This window comes from Callionymus lyra, chromosome 14 (genome assembly GCF_982586985.1).
Source record: "Callionymus lyra chromosome 14, fCalLyr1.hap1.1, whole genome shotgun sequence".
Classification (NCBI taxonomy): Eukaryota; Metazoa; Chordata; class Actinopteri; order Syngnathiformes; family Callionymidae; genus Callionymus; species Callionymus lyra.
The window spans coordinates 6,638,142-6,657,217 of record NC_141831.1 but is presented as its reverse complement, the minus strand read 5'-3'; the positions used below and the strand labels follow the sequence as shown (position 1 = coordinate 6,657,217).

General features: G+C 38.1%; 1 protein-coding gene across 5 annotated transcripts in view; it reads right to left on the bottom strand.

The window, feature by feature from the left end:
• LOC148065867 (replication protein A 70 kDa DNA-binding subunit-like) overlaps window positions 1–19,076 on the bottom strand; it is a 36,010-nt gene that overhangs the window by 11,434 nt on the left and 5,500 nt on the right. For all 5 annotated transcript variants that reach the window (XM_087807243.1, XM_087807245.1, XM_087807244.1 and 2 more), the window contains exons 8-13: window positions 15,166–15,268; window positions 15,029–15,097; window positions 11,039–11,231; window positions 9,459–9,595; window positions 7,305–7,453; window positions 3,569–3,698 (exon numbers count right to left, since the gene is read on the bottom strand). In XM_087807243.1, the coding sequence (XP_087663369.1) occupies window positions 3,569–3,698; window positions 7,305–7,453; window positions 9,459–9,595; window positions 11,039–11,231; window positions 15,029–15,097; window positions 15,166–15,268 (781 nt within the window). The remainder of the gene's footprint in view (window positions 1–3,568; window positions 3,699–7,304; window positions 7,454–9,458; window positions 9,596–11,038; window positions 11,232–15,028; window positions 15,098–15,165; window positions 15,269–19,076) is intronic.

The following is a 19,076-nucleotide window of genomic DNA, read 5'->3' as shown; positions in this document are numbered from 1 at the left end:
ACACACAAGCATACATCCACACACACCTGAATGGAGACAGGTCGACACAAACAGAGAAAGACAGAAACACACACACATGAAGACACGACCAGACAGTGGCGCACAGTCACGACGAGATTGCGCACACACGCACAAAGACAGACACACATTCACACGAAGACACAAAAACGTGTGCGGAGACACAGAGGACAAGCAGACACACATACAAAGACACACACACAATCAAGCACACACTGGCACAGACACACACATTCGAAGAGAGAGACACACACACACAGAAACACCCGTACGCTCGCACACGCACATGAAGACACACAAACAGTCACACTAAGACGCACAATAACAGGGAGACGTTCACTCCTTGTGTCCCTCGCTGGCCTCGTCATGACCATCCCACCTGTGACACCATTTTCAGAGCAAAAACACACAAACTTTTTCAAGTTCAAGATTTGACATTTAAAACCAGGCTCTGCTCTGAGGAGACTCACAAGAAACACCAGGGAGTCCTGGGAGTAACAAACTAAACAAAGAACTACAAAAAGACAAACTCTAGGTGGCGTCTGAAAATAAATCCCTCCGAGTAAAAACACTCTTAGATTCCTCAAGGACCGAAGCAGTGTTTTTATTTTACAGGATATTTCCTTCTACACACCAAGAGATTCACATTAATGTATATTGTTTATTTAAATAAATATAATAAAAATAAATATACCAGTGAGTCAGAGACACGAGTCATGGAAACAAGTGTCTTTGAAAAAATATCTAACCATGTCAATCATATGTTGTTTATTTGCAACTTAATTATTGATGATTTATTCTTAATATTTTCTTTACAAATCACTATACATTGAAAATATACTCTAATACTGTAAACCCTAAAAACTGCAATACATTTATGCTAAATTGCAGCACCATGACATGGTAAAAAAAATATGGACATGATTATACATACAATAGACTAATACTTGGCCAACAATTAATTTAGTAGTAAAGTAGTAGTAGAAATAGTAGTATAAGTAGTAAATGCAGTAGTAGATTAAGAAGTACAATTAGCAGTAAAATTATAAGTGGTAGGAGCATTAGTAGAGTTTGTAGTAGAATTATTAGTAAATCAGAAGTAGAAGTAGTAAAATAATTAGTAATAAAAGAAGAAGTAGTAGTAGTAGTAGAATTATTAGTAAAAGCAGAAGTAGTAAGTAAGTAAGTGTTTAAGTAAGTTTTATTTGTGTAGCGCTTTTCCAGACCAGGGTCCCAAAGCGCTTAAACAATCAAAACAATATTCAATAAAATATATACTTTAAAGGTCAAGATAAAACTGATAACACAACAGGAGTTCCAGAAAATCAAGGAAAAGCCTGAACAAATACGATTATAAGTAGTATAAGTAGTAGTAGAATTAGTCGTACAAGTAGAATTAGTAGTAGAATTAGTAGTAAAACTAGAAGTAGTATTAAATGTAGACGTAGTATTAGAATTAGTAGTAAAAATTATAAGTGTAAGTAGTAGTAGAATTAATAGTAAAAGTAGAATTAGTAGTAAAAGTATAAGTATAAGTAGTAGTAGAATTAGTAGTAAAACTAGAAGTAGTAGAAGTAGTAGTAGAATTAGTAGTAGAAGTAGAAGTAGTAGAAGTAGTAGTAGAAGTAGTAATAAGTAGACAAAAGTGTTTTTTAAAGTTGAATGAAGTTTCTAGGTGTGAGTAGATTATACAATAGAATTTACTGGAAGGTCAAAGGTCAGGTGAATGGGGAAGTAAAGGGTAGAAAAAGAGAAATAAAAGAAAGAGTAGAAGAGATTAAAGAAAGATAGAAGAAAGCCCACAAGTGTAAATGGCTAAAATATCTTTCAGGAGTATAAAGTGAACAATGATAGTATTGACAAGAACCATGATTGACAGGTCATTGTTCCATCAAATAACATGTTCATGAAGATCATGATTGACAGGTCATTGTTCCATCAAATAACATGTTCATGAAGATCATGATTGACAGGTCATTGTTCCATCAAATAACATGTTCATGAAGATCATGATTGACAGGTCATTGTTCCATCAAATAACATGTTCATGAAGATCATGATTGACAGGTCATTGTTCCATCAAATAACATGTATGTTGATGGATGAAGACCATGAAGCACCTCAGCTACATGTCAGGAGGTCATGGCTCCGTCACGTCACCGACTAAAGCTCTCACAGCTTCTCACATCAAGACAGATCCTGCTGAGTTTAACACTCGACTCCGGCCTCAGAGATGAAAAGACGCTTCTTCTCCAAAGATACGATCATGCAAGTCGTGACTTATTCATGTAAAGAGCTTTAGAGCATCAGACGCCACTTCAGCTTCAGCTGAGAGAGGATCAGACGTGATGTCATTGCAAACAATCATCTGTGTTTGAACAACATAAATGTTGCTCTTATGTGTGGAGCTGGAACATAGTTTTACTGATGAACATCATTAGGTACAAAGATAACAGTTTCCCATCCATCCATCCATCCATCCATCCATCCATCCATCCATCCACCCACCCATCCATCCATCTATCTATCAAGCGCCATCCATCCATCCATCCATCCATCCATCCATCCATCCATCCATCCATCCATCCATCCAGCGCCATCCATCCATCTATCTATCTATCAAGCACCATCCATCCATCCATCCATCATCCATCCATCCATCCATCCATCCATCCATCCATCCATTCATCCAATCATCCATCCATCCATCCATCCATCATCCATCATCCATCATCCATCATCCATCATCCATCATCCATCATCCATCTATTCATCCAATCATCCATCCATCCAATCATCCATCCATCCATCCATCGCCATCCATCCATCCATCTATCTATCAAGCGCCATCCATCCATCCATCCATCCATCCATCCATCCATCCATCCATCCATCCATCCATCCATCCATCCATCCATCCATCCATCCATCCAGCGCCATCCATCCATCTATCTATCAAGCACCATCCATCCATCCATCCATCCATCATCCATCCATTCATCCATCCATCCATCATCCATCATCCATCATCCATCATCCATCATCCATCTATTCATCCAATCATCCATCCATCCATCATCCATCATCCATCATCCATCATCCATCATCCATCATCCATCATCCATCATCCATCATCCATCATCCATCTATTCATCCATTCATCCATCCATCCATCCATCTATCCAGCGCCATTCATCCATCCATTCATCCATCCATTCATTCATCCATCCATTCATCCATCTGTCCAGCGCCATCCATTAATTAATCTAATCATTTGACAAAAACAAGGGTCAAAATGAAAGTTTCCTGCAGATTAGTTGAGAACTAAAAAGTAATACTAAAGTAATACACTTTAAACATGTCTTTATTCATTTTCTGTTACTTCAATAAATAGGGGAAACAGTATCAATATCGTTGAGAATAGTTAGAAACCGTAATATTCTTTTAAATTAATATAGCCTTTCTTCATGTTTGAATGAGGATATTTTAAAAGATAATACGCAGTCATGGCTCCACAATATGTTCAAATCAAACTATGCTTGAACTGTACCTGCTCCGTGTGACCCAACTGTTCGGTTTTGATGTCGCTCAGAGTTTTCCAGTTGGTCGACCCTCCTCGAGCCGAAGACCTGGTCTGCGTCAAGGACTGGCTGTCGAGGGCGTGACCTTCTCGGTCGAACCTGTGAGGGAACAAACACAGATGGAGCCTGGGTCACAGGACGGTAACACAGGTGGTCAACGACCTGGTGGGGAATCATGGTTTATTTCACAGATCTGACTGGTTCTCAGAGATTCTACGGACAACATCACTCAAGCAGATAAAGGGGGCGCAAGGGGGGCAGAAGACTCTCATAAAATTTCAAACCTTCCAATTTTAATGAAATTGATGCAATATTATGAAATACTAAGTTAAGGACATATGTATTATATACTAAGTGCGAGGAATTTCCAGAAATTCAGCTCCTTTTGTAGATTGCAAGGGGGCGGGAAGGGGGGCAGAAGATGCCCCGTCTTCCAATAAATTAAAATACACAGATTTTAATGGAATTTAGGACATATTTATTAAATACTAAGTGCAGGGGATTTTCAGACATTCAGCTCCTTTTGTAAATTGCAAGGGGGCAGGAACGGGGGCAGAGGACCCCCCTTCTTCCAAAAAATTAGAATACCTCGAATTTCATGGAATTTAAGACATATTTATTAAATACTAAGTGCAGGGGATTTTCAGTTATTTCAGCTCCTTTTGTAACTTGCAAGGGGGCGGGAAGGGAGGCAGAAGACCCCCATGAAAATTCAAATACATCAAATTTAGAGAAACACAAAATTGCTTGAGAATTATCATAACGACCTCTGAGTGAAGGTTTAAGAGTGGGAATGGCAACTAGATCGAATTAGATCAAGGGAAAGGGGGGAAAAAGGCCCCCATGAAAATTTAAATATGTCCAATTTTGATAAAAATGTAAACCATATTTATTGAAAACCAAATACGGGAGATTTCCAGAAATTCAGCTCCTTTTGTTAATTGTAAGGGGGCGTTACAGGGGGGGCAGAAGACCCCCATGAAAATATAATTTAATATCAATTGTATTAAAGTAAACTTTTTAATGTCCCTAACTTAGCATTTAATAAATATGGTGTAAATTCTATCAAAATTGGACATATTTTAAATTTCACGGGGGTCTTCTGCCCCCCTTTTTCCGCCCCTTACGATTAACAAAAGGAGCTTAATGTCTGGAAATGTCTCTTACTTAGTATATAATAAATATGGTCTAAACTCGATCGAAATTGGACATATTTTAAATTCCATGGGGGTCTTTTGCCCCCCTTTCATTAAACACAATTTGCCCTTCCCCCCTGAAACCTTCACTGAGAGGTCAGTAGTCTAGATGATCATTTCCAAGCACTTTTGTCATCACCAAAAATGTGAGTCAGCAGAAAATTAACTTGATGAGTTTCTTGAGTAAAATGTAAGGGGGTGCCAATAGAGAAGACCCCCGTAAAAAACACATGTATTTCCGATTTTGATGTGTGGTGAACATTGATCACGTGCAGCAGCAGCAGCACGAGGCCCTCAGCGCCACAGGAACTGCAGTCAAGACGCTCCTCGGATTTATGAAGACATGGATCTGAATCAAACTCAAGCAGCAAAGATCTGGGGACGAACTAGAGGATGAAACTCTTCACTCGTTTGAGACTTTGATCAGAAACTAATACAACGAGATATGAATGAATCATGTTTGTCTCCATAGCAACACAAACTTCTGATCCAGGCCAGAGGACGGTTGAGTGAAGACCATGTTATTATTTTGACATAGTTCATGTTCTGTCAGTTTTATTTGGGGGCTTAATGCTGTGTTTGTGTGTGGAGTTCAAGGGCTGTGATTAAAATGAATAAATTAAATTAAATTAAAGTTTAAAGGGGTCAGAAGAGCCCATGACAATTCAAATATTTCCCATTTTGGGGATGAAAAAATTACTTGGAAATGATGATGTAGACTACCGACCTCTCAGAAGGTTTCAGGGGGGAAGAGCAAATTATGTTTAACGAAAGGGGGGCAAAAGACCCCCGTGAAATGGGAAACATCAAATGGGGAACATATTTATTAAATACTAAGTGAGGGACGTTTCCCAATATTCAGCTTCTTTTGTTAATTGTAAGGGGGCAGAAAAGGGGGGCAGAAGATCCTTGTGAAATTTAAAATATGTACAATTTGATAGAATTTAGACCATATTTATTCAATACTAAGTGAGGGACATTTCCAGATATTAAGCTCCTTTTGTTAATTGTAAGGGGGCGGAAAGGGGGGCAGAAGACCCCCGTGAAATTTAAAATATGTCCAATTTTGATCGAATTTGGACCTTATTTATTAAATACTAAATAAGGGACAGTTACAGATATTCAGCTCTATTTGGTAATTGTAGGGGGGCGGAAAGGGGGGCGGAAGACCCCCATGAAATTTAAAATATGTCCAATTTTGATAGAATTTAGACCATATTTATTAAATACTAAGTTAAAGACATTTCCAGATATTCAGAAAACAAATGTGTTTGTGGTATCCCTTGTGTTGTCTCTGGGTCCACCACTGAACATGTATCTATGGAAGCCAGGGAGGTCGTTGACCTTGACCTGGTTGAGTCACGATCCACTGAGAACTCTAGGAAGTCTCGTTTGAAGAGCTGCTCCTGAAGTAGAGGATCATGCGGTGACGGCGGATGATTAAAGAACATGTTACCTCTGCTGGGAGCTACAATAGCTTCTAAAAACAGATTCGCTCCAAGAGAAAACCTCGTTTTCTTAAAAGCCTAAATAAGAGAATGAGTCATTTCTCCGAATCTTTTCCCCGGGAGAACAGGAGCATAATGTGAATTTTTACCTTTTTTCTACGTGTCTCTGAAAATATGTCGCTCTCTCTCTTTTTACTTTCCTACTTTATTTTGTACTGTTTTATGAATCATTGCTCTATAGGTTAGCTTAGGTTAGGTAGAAATTTATTGATCCCTCAGGAGGTCTCCTTTGGGAAATCGTTTTTTTTCCAATTATCCACAGCAAATACAGCAATTTTTCATTAAAAATAAATAAAATAAAATAAGAACAAAGAGACATAAAGAGAAAGAACAAGATGATACAATCTAAGTCTAAAGATAAATATGTTTATATAAATATAAATAAAGATAAATATTAATAAATAAAGATAACATGTTCATCTTTATTGTTAAATCTTCTTTTATGTTAAATTCTATTAATTAATTATCAAAATAATAGCATTAATCAAAGAACTTCTTAATAACCTTTAGGTTTTGAAATTATTATTTGATATACGCTAAAAACCTTCAAATGATTATTGATTAATTTTAACCAAATTAAAAATAGAAATTTGTGTTAAACATCCAGTGTTTTGATAACATTTCTATATCGACAGTGAATCATTTTGATTTGATTTAATCAGAAAAACCAGAGTAAATTTTCCTTTTAGTGTGATTTATTGTTGATTATTGATTTTAATTGTATCAATAAAATACAACAGCGAGATACATCGAGATTCCCGAGTCATCAAAACCAAATATTGAGGAATTTAGTTAAATGTTGATTTACTTCAGTGATTCTAGTTTATGTTGTGTTTTAAGAAGCTCAAATTTCATGTTCAAAGCCTTCACCTCGTTCGCAAACGAGTGCTAAAGAAAGCTTTACCTCCTTGGCAGAGGTAATTACCTTATATTTTATAATGAAATATAGAGATGACATGATATAAAAATGATTCATTTCCAACACGTCCGTCCTCACTCACCAGGCGCGGAGTCTGAAAGCTTCCGGAATGTCCGGGTTGACCATCAGCGTGGAGCTGAACTGGACGGAGAGAGACCGGCCCCCGAAGTCGGACAGTCGGGCCCCTTTGATGGCGACCACGGGCCGTCCGGAGCCGTCGAACTTCACCGCCTGAGGAGGGGAAACGACGTCCGGATGAACGAGGGCGACAATAAAAGAGAACAAAAGACGAGTCCAGACGTCCATCTCGTTTTCTCCGTCGCACCTCGAGGAGACGGACGTCGCTGCTGACATTTTTAAACAACCGACCCGTGGATTTCAAAGTCATTCCCTTTATTTTAGGGGGAAAAAAAGGGATTGGAAGTTTTAAGATTGAGTGGGATCAGTGAAGAATAGCAGCATTTCATCCTCATGCCGGAGCTGCTCGGCTCACACTTCCAGATTAAACATGTTAAACCCCTGAAGGTCAGGAGCGTCGTTTGAGGAAAGAACCAATCAGAGATCTTCGGGGACGAGAACACGAAATGCGTCGGTTCAAAGAGACTTCAAGACAAATCCGGGCGTAAAAATGTCAACGTATTTATTGTAGAAAACTGATCGTCAAAGAAAGATAAAAACAGGGAGTGAGTGTTGAAAGGAAATGACAACTTTACTGTAATCGATCATCTACTGTTAACACACATTTGATTAATTGATAATCTTTCATATTTAATTCATATTAAATAATCATTGCTTCTCTTTAGAATCCACTGGCTCACACTGAGAGATACAAAACAATCCGTAGATGGTGTCAGTTAGTCAAGGACAAGGACAGACATCTGCGTAAGTCAACTGACAGATTCTCTCTAGACGACATCAAACTGCGGTAACTTTCTACAACCAGCACGTGCGGCGGCCATCTTAGATGACAAGTGTTTAGAGTATCTGACCAATCATACGTGAACAAATGACTAGAGGTGTTTACCTGAATATTCATACTGTAAAAGATGCGCCATTTCTTGAGAAAGAAGCGTCTCTGCGTTAGATTTCTGCTTTGCTAAGAGCCCTTGAATCATGTAAGTCTCTGACTTTTGCATATTTCAATAAACAAGCATTTTCTCTTAAACTCATTCCTGTGTCTGTATCCTTCTTCACCACCACAACGTATCCAGACTGAGGAAGGGGTCGGTTCATCGTGACAAAACCCTAACGGTGTTGATATCAAAAATAGGCCTAAAGTGAAATTAAATACTTTTCTGCCACATTTTGTGTCATTATTGAAAGTGTCCTTCTATAGCAGCGTGTCATAGAATTTCACAGTCTACGACATAAAAAGCAACATTTGTGGATGTCACTCAGGGAAGTAGATAACAGTGAGATATAAAAAACAATGTAAAAGTAGAAAAAAATGTAAAGTAAAGTAACATTTTTTTAAACACTTTTAACTCTTCATATATATATATATATATATATATATTTTTTACCAATTATTTAATTAATTAATCATTTTGTTGTCACTTTAAATTAGATTTTTCTTAACAAATTCATTTTTATACTTCTATACAAAGAATGCACGAATCATTAATGTAATAAAGTAAACTTTGAATATAAATAAAACCATTTATAACCACTGACGTGTAAAAAAAAACAAGCTTTCATCTTTGCTTGAGAGAGAAAAAAAAACTCACTGCAGCGTCCAGAGGAAAAAAAAGTCAAATAGTTCAAACTCAACAAAAAGTCGACTCGGAGGGACGTGTGAAAGCGACGTGATGATGTCATCACTGTGGGCCTCACTCTTTCCTGACCTTTTTTTGTTTTCATTTTATTGTCAAATCGACTCCTTTAAAGATTTAAATCACAGTAACACTGCACCGAGCGAACACACCAATAAGAAGAGAGTATATATAGTGACATGTGGTTATAAAAAAAACAATATTTACTCAAATAAATAATCAGACTCAGACAGAGGATAAAACACTTGAATATTTTCACAATTTTGTGCAATAAAGGTGTCAGATATCACAACATAGAGCCAAGAAAAGGCATATTTGATACATTTGGATCTTTTTTGTTTTACTTCTATAGATGAAATATTCATTATATTTTGGTTTTGTTTGATTAAAAAACGAGTGTTTGAGAGGAGGAACATAATGAGAGGAATCTCTTCAATGTAAAGCAGAGTTAAAGGGTTCCGTACCTCGTCTCCCCAGACCGTGGCCGTGACTTCTCTGCCGCTCATGTCCACCAGATGAAGGTCTCGTTTGGAGACTTCTCTGCAGGCCCTGGTGGTGATGAGGGTCACGTCGTCCGCACTCTTGCACACGCCGATCACGTCTGAGGGGACGACGAGGCGGTAAAAACCAGGTCAAAAGTAATAAACCGCTTCGTTATTTTTTGGAGGATTCGTCGCCGATGATCGCGACCACACATGACCACCGGTGACGAGAGGTGCTGGGATATCATGAGTGAGGTCGACACTCTTGAGTCAAACATGTCGTCTAAACACTTCACTGCTCCAGGAGAAACCACTGAGCTCTGAAGATATTAAATTATGTTGTTTTTCAAACATAACACACGGGATATAATTGATATTATGCATGTGTTGGCAACTGCATTAGCCATTTTATCTCATAACATCAAATAGTATAAAGAAATAGCTCCGTGCTATTCATGTTTTATAGACTTAAAGCGAGAATTCTGAGCTGCTCCAGTAGAAGAACTCACATTTCTCCGATCCTTCAAACTCTTCACTGGCTGCCAGTTTCTTTCAGGATCATTTTAAAATTCTGGTTCTTACTTTCAGATCTATTCATGGTCAGACTTTGCATCAGTGATCTGATCCAGACTTACACCCCAGCTCGGGCTCTGAGGTCTGTGGATCAGAATCTACTGATGGTTCCTGAACACGCTTCAGGACCAGACGAGAGAAATCCTTCCAGACTGTTGCTCCTAAGCTTTGGAACCATCTCTGTGTTTGATGATCTACTGTCTCCTTCAAGAAACATCTGTGTTTGATGATCTACTGACTCCTTCAAGAAACATCTGTGTTTGATGATCTACTGACTCCTTCAAGAAACATCTGTGTTTGATGATCTACTGACTCCTTCAAGAAACATCTGTGTTTGATGATCTACTGACTCCTTCAAGAAACATCTGTGTTTGACGATCTACTGACTCCTTCAAGAAACATCTCTGTGTTTGATGATCTACTGACTCCTTCAAGAAACATCTCTGTGTTTGATGATCTACTGACTCCTTCAAGAAACATCTGTGTTTGATGATCTACTGACTCCTTCAAGAAACATCTGTGTTTGATGATCTACTGACTCCTTCAAGAAACATCTGTGTTTGATGATCTACTGACTCCTTCATGAAACATCTGTGTTTGATGATCTACTGACTCCTTCAAGAAACATCTCAAGACATTTTTATTTGAGCTTTTCCTTGATTTTCTGGGGTGTAAGTCTGGATCAGATCACTGATGGAAGGTCTGACTATGAATAGATCTGAAAGTTAAACCAGAATATTAAAGTTGATCCTGAAAGAAACTGGCAGCCAGTGAAGAGTTTTAAGGATTGGAGAAATGTGAGTTCTTCTACTAGAGCGGCTCAGAATTCTGGCTGCAGAGTTTCGTATGAACTTCACACCAGACAGATGGTTCTGAATGTACTTCCTCGATGTTGTGCATCCACCTCAAAGTGTTGCACAACCTCACAAGAGCCAGACGTTCCTCTCACTCAGCAGAATTCCTCCATGTCTGAGCATCAACAAACTCACCGATGATGGCGTCTTTGTCTCTGTTGCCCAGGTCTGCGATGGGCACAAAGTCGCAGTGAACGATCGGGACTTCCCGGTCGTCCTCGCACGGCACGATGGAGGAGTTGGCCTGGAGGGTCATTTCAAAGTTGTTCTTGACAGTGTTGTACTGTTTGTTCGCCGCCTTCAGTGTCGCGTTGGTGATGTAGTAGACCTGCGGGTAGATGTGCAAGTTGAACACTGCGAGAGTCAAAAGAACTGCACTGTATATGATGAGGAGAGTTTTTAAAAGAAATAGCAAGAGATCAACTGTACCGTAAAAAATTATTCAATTAAAAAAAGAATCAAATGTTAGTCAATACAATTTGATTTAATATCAGAACCAGAAACATTGCAACTTTATTGCCATTATTATTTAAAAAAAACAGGACTTTATTGCGCTGAAGTAGAAAATGCGAGACAATATACGGTATATTTAATCAAATTAATTCTAAATAAAAAAGTAGATATTAAATAAATTTTTATTTCCTTTAAGTGTATATTGAGGGACAATATATAAACAAAATAATGTAAGAAAAATGAAAATGGTTGCCCTTTATTTTGGTTTTATTTTGTAAAGTCAAAAACTACATGTAATTGATCTATTAATGGGTGATAATGTCATATAAAATAACGTCATTTGAGGTTTGGTTGGACTGATAACCAGACAGAAAATATAAGAAAAATCCAAACTCAACTTGGCTTTCACTTCCTGAACTAATCCTTCCTATTCAGCTTTTATTGCACTCTCAAGTTCTCGGTTGCCACGTGGACGCTTTCTCAGACACTAAATCTTTCATGAAATCCCTTTAGCCAGATTAAGAGGAAGACTCTCGCCACCCCTGAAAGTTCCAGACCAAGCTCTCTACCTTCGGCCGGTGACAGGCAGCAGCGTCCTTCATAATTCATGGACTAAACATGTATTTTGAATGTCGAGCCTCTAATGTCTCCTTCAGGAGGTTGACACACTTTTGCTTTCATCGTGGTTCTCGTGAGCCAAGGACTCCCTCGAGGGATGCTCGGTCTTCTTTGTTTGCTTGACTGTTTGCTGTGTTTATTGCTCATCCATTTTTTGGCTTAAAGATAAAGCAGTTTAGCTTATTTATTCCTGGAAGAGGCATCAGGAGAGAATTCTGTCTGTTGTTAGCGTTAGCATGCAAATGATGGTCAATGGTGTCCACTGTGATCCGCTTTAAATCACACTTGGTGAATACATTTCTGGCCAAATTATTATATGATATTTCTCATCTATATACAGTTCATTTAAATTCAGCTGCAATCATCGTATTTTGTTCCATCATCCTCAACTCATTCAAAGTGAAAAATCCATTAGATTCTTTCTTTTTTCATCTATATTTCCACCTGTTTTTACAATGGAAGTCAATTAGACGGCGCTGGCAACTTTGAGCCGCTCTAGTAGAAGAACTCACATTTCCCCCGATCCTTAAAACTCTTCACTGGCTGCCATTTTTTTTCAGGATCAATTTTTTAAATTCTGGTTCTTACTTTCAGATCTATTCATGGTCAGACCTTCCATCTGTGGCTTCTGATCCAGACTTACACCCCAGCTCGGGCTCTGAGGTCTGTGGATCAGAATCTACTGATGGTTCCTGAACTTGATCTACTGACTCCTTCAAGAAACATCTGAAGACATTCTTATTTGTGCTTTTCCCTGATTTTCCGAGACTCCTGTGTTTGTCTCTGTTTTATCTTGATCTTTTAAGTATATATTTGATCAGGTATTGTTTTGTTGTTTGTCTACAAATATTACTTACTTACAAATAGCCACGCCCACTTTTCTGTCAGACCAGAGGGGGCTCCGAAAAACATCTTTATAATGAGCCAAAATTCAACTGATAAATGATCCAGAAAAGTAGGTTGAAAAACTTTAAACAAGACTTCAGGACATTTATCTTGATATCTCGAACTTCCCAACGCAAACTTCCAAACTGTGTTTCTTATAATATGACATTGAAAAAGTATTTTCCAAAGAGGCTGATACAAGCCATGTGTTCAAATAAAAAACCAGATCAACATATGATGCAAGGAACTGCAACCAGATGACCAAGAAACATGATTTTACGCGACGGCCATAAACGCAAACAAACATATTCATCTGCATATATTGGGTAATGCAGGGAAACCATCTGGTCTGCGTGACCTCCGTCTAATTCGCCAGAAAATGAGAAGCGGTCGACGCCGGAGTCCATTAAAAAGCTCAATTTAAACTCGATCTGTGCGGCGCGGCTGCTCATTTACCAGCCTTCGCTCCGGAAGTCTAGAACTTCTCAGTCCGGGACTCGTCTCGATGGCTCACTTTCCATCTCCCGACGCGCCGCACACACTGATAGACCACCAGACTAATGTGATGGTCTGCACGGAGGCTGTCGCGCCCACACACCGATCCGCCAACACTGCCGGCTCCGCACAAGACAAATGCGTTCCTCCATTAATCTGCGGGTCACAAATTGGAATCGAACGCTGCATCGGGAGCAGCTGATGCGAGTTGGATAAACTTCATCGTACGTCAACAATAGAGAGAGCAAATCTACGTTAAATATACACGAGTGGTGTAGATATGTTCATGAGATCCCAGTTGTCTCATACATTTCTAAATAAAGGTATTTTATTTACTAATGAAAATGAGTTTGTTCAATGAAACCTTGAAAGTTCTTAACGTCATTTCTTATGAATACATATAAACGTCCGGTTTGGAAGTAGATCAGCGCCATCAGAGTATTAAACGGTTGAATTTAACATTTCAAAAGTTATTTTTCTTTTATTTAATGTTGTTGTTGGATTTTAAAAAATAATTATTTTCAAAAAACAGATATAGTTTGGAAGTTTTATTCCAATAATTCTAATATATATTTTCTAAATTCAATATTTCTGTACTCGTAGCCGTAAAAATGTTGGTATAATAGTGCTGCCAGACATTAGCAAAAGAGTACCGAGCTACTCTATCATGTCATGTAGGTTGCATGTTGGGCTGAAAGTTGGATCAAGTAGCTCAGTAATATCTGTAAATATTTTTGAAAATATATATTTTTTGTACTCAATAATTAAAACAAATTCTGAATTTGAACTGAAAAACTTCAGGTGAAGATTCGTCTCCATCTGTAGTCTGGAGCTGTGTCTCAAATCGCATACTTGCGTACTTAAACTTAGCATTTTTAGTGCAGAAGTGTGTCTCAATTCCTAGTATGTTAAATGTAGTGCTCTATACACACTATATTGTCAGTAAAACACCCACAAAACTGATTATGGATCGATGGACACTTTCTACCCTGAACGTCCGGCATCTTAGTGACGTTGACCTTGTAAACAGAAGTTACTTTTTATATATATACATATATATATATACTGTATGTATATATATAACAAATAATGGCGAGATATTTATGCCGGTATCAGCAGCGAAGACGTGTCATCCTAATACTGCTGCTGAAAATACACCTGTAAATATATATATATTATATATATATATATATATATATATGCAGGAGGAGGATGTCGCGTATTTGCTGCTGATACCGGCGTAAATATTTCGCCAATATTTCTCATATTTCTTGAAACCTAACGTGCTGCCAGCAGGTGGCGATAGTGTTCCTACAGCTGGTTGAAATCATCATTAAATAGTAGTAGAAGAAGAAGCTGTCGCGTCATTTCCTGTAAGTGCTGGCGACAGTTTGATTACTATCATACTATCTGTTGAGAATTAGTTACTAGTTAGTACGTACACTATCCTGATGCATACTAACCTTCAGTGCACTAAGAGAAGTATGTGGTTTGAGACACAGCACTAGTTTTTTTTTCGGACAACATTTCTACACACAGTTGTGTTTCCGGATAACGCTCTTTCCCCAAATGTAAAATCAGCGAAGTGTGTTAGTAAACATCAGCAAAAATGTTCCGTGAGCTCTTATCATCTTCACGTCAGATGGAGGTGTACGAGTGAGATGATGGCCTCACCTTGCCTTGCTCCACTAGAGAGAAAAACTTGTCCACTTCCTTGTTGAAGGCCGTGATTCGGATTTCTCCCTGCAGGGCCACAGGTTTCATTAAACAGCGTCTCGTGTTATGGATACGAGGGAAGATGTACTACTCACACTCTCGTCCACTATCTCAAAGGAGAACAGGTTCCCGTCTCCTCTCGAGTTACTCCAGGTCCGGATGTCAGATTTGTGAGTGACTCTGGCTCTGATGGTCCACCTGGAGGGACGAACAGATTATTATCTCTGACTGTAACATATGTGTTTGCAGATCATAGTCTTAGTTGCATGACAAGACACTATCAAGAGCTGATGTTGTATTTCCCTTCTTTTTCTCTCGGGACACCCACGTGGCTGCTACTGTCCTTGTTCCAGTCCGTGGTGTCGGCCCACGTTTTCATTGTTTTTATTCTCATCCTTATCATCCTCTTCTTCCACTTAACCACATGACTGATGCCGATGAATCAACAAAGTTTTCTAGAAGGTTTTGAAGAAATATTGTATATAAAGTTCCTGGCAATCCTAGTGCAACTGCAACTTAATGCCATTTTACTGCATGTTTATTTTCCACAATTCTGTATCCATATTCGACAGCACTGTATCGATATTTTTTTTATTTACAATGAACATATATTCACTTTGTGTGCATTTTGTGTTGCAAATCCTCAGCAACTAAAGTAACAACATCCCAGGACGAGAGGATACAGTGAGTCCATCAACTTTCAAAGCTGATGTTTGGTCATATTTTGGTTTGAAAACAAATGAAAGTAGTTACGACTTCGTCAAGAGTCATGTGGTCTGTAAATACTACAACACCAGAGTCAAGTACTGGACAATACTACACATATATACTTACTACACTATCGCAACACCAGAGTCAAGTACTGGACAATATCATATATCAATATCTGGAACTCCTGTTGCGTTATCAGTTTTATCTTGCCCTTTAAAGTATATACTTTATTGAGTATTATTTTGATTGTTTAAGCGCTTTGTGACCCTGGTCTGGAAAAGCGCTACAAATAAAAATTACTTACTTACTTACATATATCCTTGTTACTACACTATCACAACACCAGAGTCAAGTACTGGACAATACTACACATATATAGTTGTTACTACACTATCACAACACCAGAGTCAAGTACTGGACAATACTACACATATATACTTGTTACTACACTATCACAACACCAGAGTCAAGTACTGGACAATACTACACATATATAGTTGTTACTACACTATCACAACACCAGAGTCAAGTACTGGACAATACTACACATATATACTTGTTACTACACTATCACAACACCAGAGTCAAGTACTGGACAATACTACACATATATACTTGTTACTACACTATCACAACACCAGAGTCAAGTACTGGACAAATCTACACATATATAGTTGTTACTACACTATCACAACACCAGAGTCAAGTACTGGACAATACTACACATATATACTTGTTACTACACTATCACAACACCAGAGTCAAGTACTGGACAATACTACACATATATACTTGTTACTACACTATCACAACACCAGAGTCAAGTACTGGACAATACTACACATATATACTTGTTACTACACAATCACAACACCAGAGTCAAGTACTGGACAATACTACACATATATACTTGTTACTACACTATCACAACACCAGAGTCAAGTACTGGACAATACTACACATATATACTTGTTACTACACTATCACAACACCAGAGTCAAGTACTGGACAATACTACAAATATATCCTTTTTACTAGAGTATCACGATATATCACTATATAACGTATTGTTGACCCTGAGTAGTGATACGTATCGTATCGACAGATTCTTGAGAAAACGCACTCCTATTGCTGCGTGTTTAAGGCTCGATCTTGTCAGTTTACTTTTTGAACTTCTTTATAGATTAAAAAAGAATAAAAAACAAGGAGATGATGGAATGTATTGGAAAAGGATTGTTGGCGACAAATAGGAAAAAACCATTGAGGTTCAAGAACTTTGAGAACTAAGACGTGAAGAAGACAAGAGTGAGGATGATGAAAATAAGGTTGGAATTATTCAATCTGAGTATCCTAACTCGGGCGCACATCAGTCACTGTTGTGAAGCAGGGAAGCAGCCATTCCCAAGGACACAGACCGAGTGCCTGTTCCACGTCTTTAAAGTTCCATAAAAAAAAAAGAGACTGAGCTGCCGCTGTTCAGGTGCCAACACTTGGATGCATTTTAAATGTTCGCTTTTCAACACGACATAAACGAGTCGCTGCAGTTCAGCGTCGGTGTTTCTCTGCATCTATTCCTGCACATTGAACGACATTCACGCTGTAAACTTGAATATAATTAATCCTCCCACTCTGAGCATCTTTCAACATCCTCTTATTTCGTAAACGAACGTACACCCAAAAAAATGTGCAACAGCGCAAATGGAGATTTTACGACATTACATTTCCCTCGTCTGACACTAGGGGGAGACAAAAACACTGTTCTTATTCACACGTATTAAGGCTTTAACGCGCCAGAGCTAACATTCCACAATGTAGGAAGAATAAAGGCATAACTTACGACATTTTTTTTGCAAATATCATTTAGCAATAAAACTTCATGAACACATGACTTTAAATATAGGTTTTGGTTGGTTTAAGGACATTTTTCTCTTCTTTTTTTTCTCTTCTTTTCTAGTCCAAACCAATTTTAAAGGTTTTTGAATAAAGTAAGTAAGTAAGTAATATATATTTATATAGCGCTTTTCTGTCTTTATATCATAATAACATGTTTTGTCCATAGATTCCATATCATTTATATGATGGATACTTAAAGTAAAAAAATACTGATTACATACCACAGTCCAAAAACATACAGAGGTTGATTGAGAACTTTGAAAAATTGTCTGTAGATATGAGTGTGTGTGTGAATGGTTGTCTGTCTTTGTGTGTCCTGTCCAGGGTGTCCCCTGCCTCTCGCCCAATGAAACTGGGATAGACTCCAGTCCCCCCCACGACCCCCATAAGGGATAAAGCGGTAGAAAATGAATGAATGAATGAATATTTACATCATTACTTAAGTTTACCAGTTTCATTAAGACCTTTTTTCTCGATCTTGTTTTGTTTTTATTTTCCTCCACAGCTCTCGCAACCGTCAAATCATTTTTCCCATCAGAACATTTTACTCCACGCAACCCATTCAAGATTCTTGTGTCGTTTCCAACACAAACACAACTAAAGTGCTCAAAATGTGGTAAAAGACGAGACGAGAAAAGAACATCAATAAAATATCGCCACATGTCGAAGAAGATAATGAGTCAAGTTGGATATTTTTACCGCGATAAACGCCTTCTTCGCCGCAGCGAGTGGGTTCGGTTCACTGCAGGAAACCCAGCGACTCCAAATTGGATCAGTCATCAGTTTATTACAACACCTTGAGGCACAGTTATTTTTACAGTTGGCAATTTGGAAAAGCGCAGCGTTATTAGAGCGTTGACAGCAGAGCTGGACGACCACGTCTGGTTACGTCTCTTTTGAGGAAAAACTCGGGAGGTCAAAGAAATGGAAAAGATAACAAGCTCGTCCAAGGAAAGATCCTTCCAGAGACCGGATGAATGTACGGTCCGAGAAGGTTCAGTAGGAGCTGTCAAGTATCTGTGAGAAAATCTTTTCGTAGGAGAGATCCACTAATGAAGAATCGCACTTCAAGTGTGACCATTTATTCATTTGTTATCGACAATTATTGCGAAGGAAGAAAACTGATCCCATTAAACTGAAGAAAGTTGAATTCAAGATGAATGAAAAAATACTTCCAGACGGATGTAAATGAATGCTCTTATAAATAATAATACATTTAATATATTTGAGATTGATAATACAAGATATTACAGTTTAAATTATTAATCTCTAAATATACAAGGATTTGGTTTTGTTTTTGAAGATAGAAATGGAAGTAATTTTTCTAAACTTTTCTTTCACTAAATGATAACGATAGTTGATAAAGTGTATTTCATCAAGCTCAACACAAATATTTGTGTTG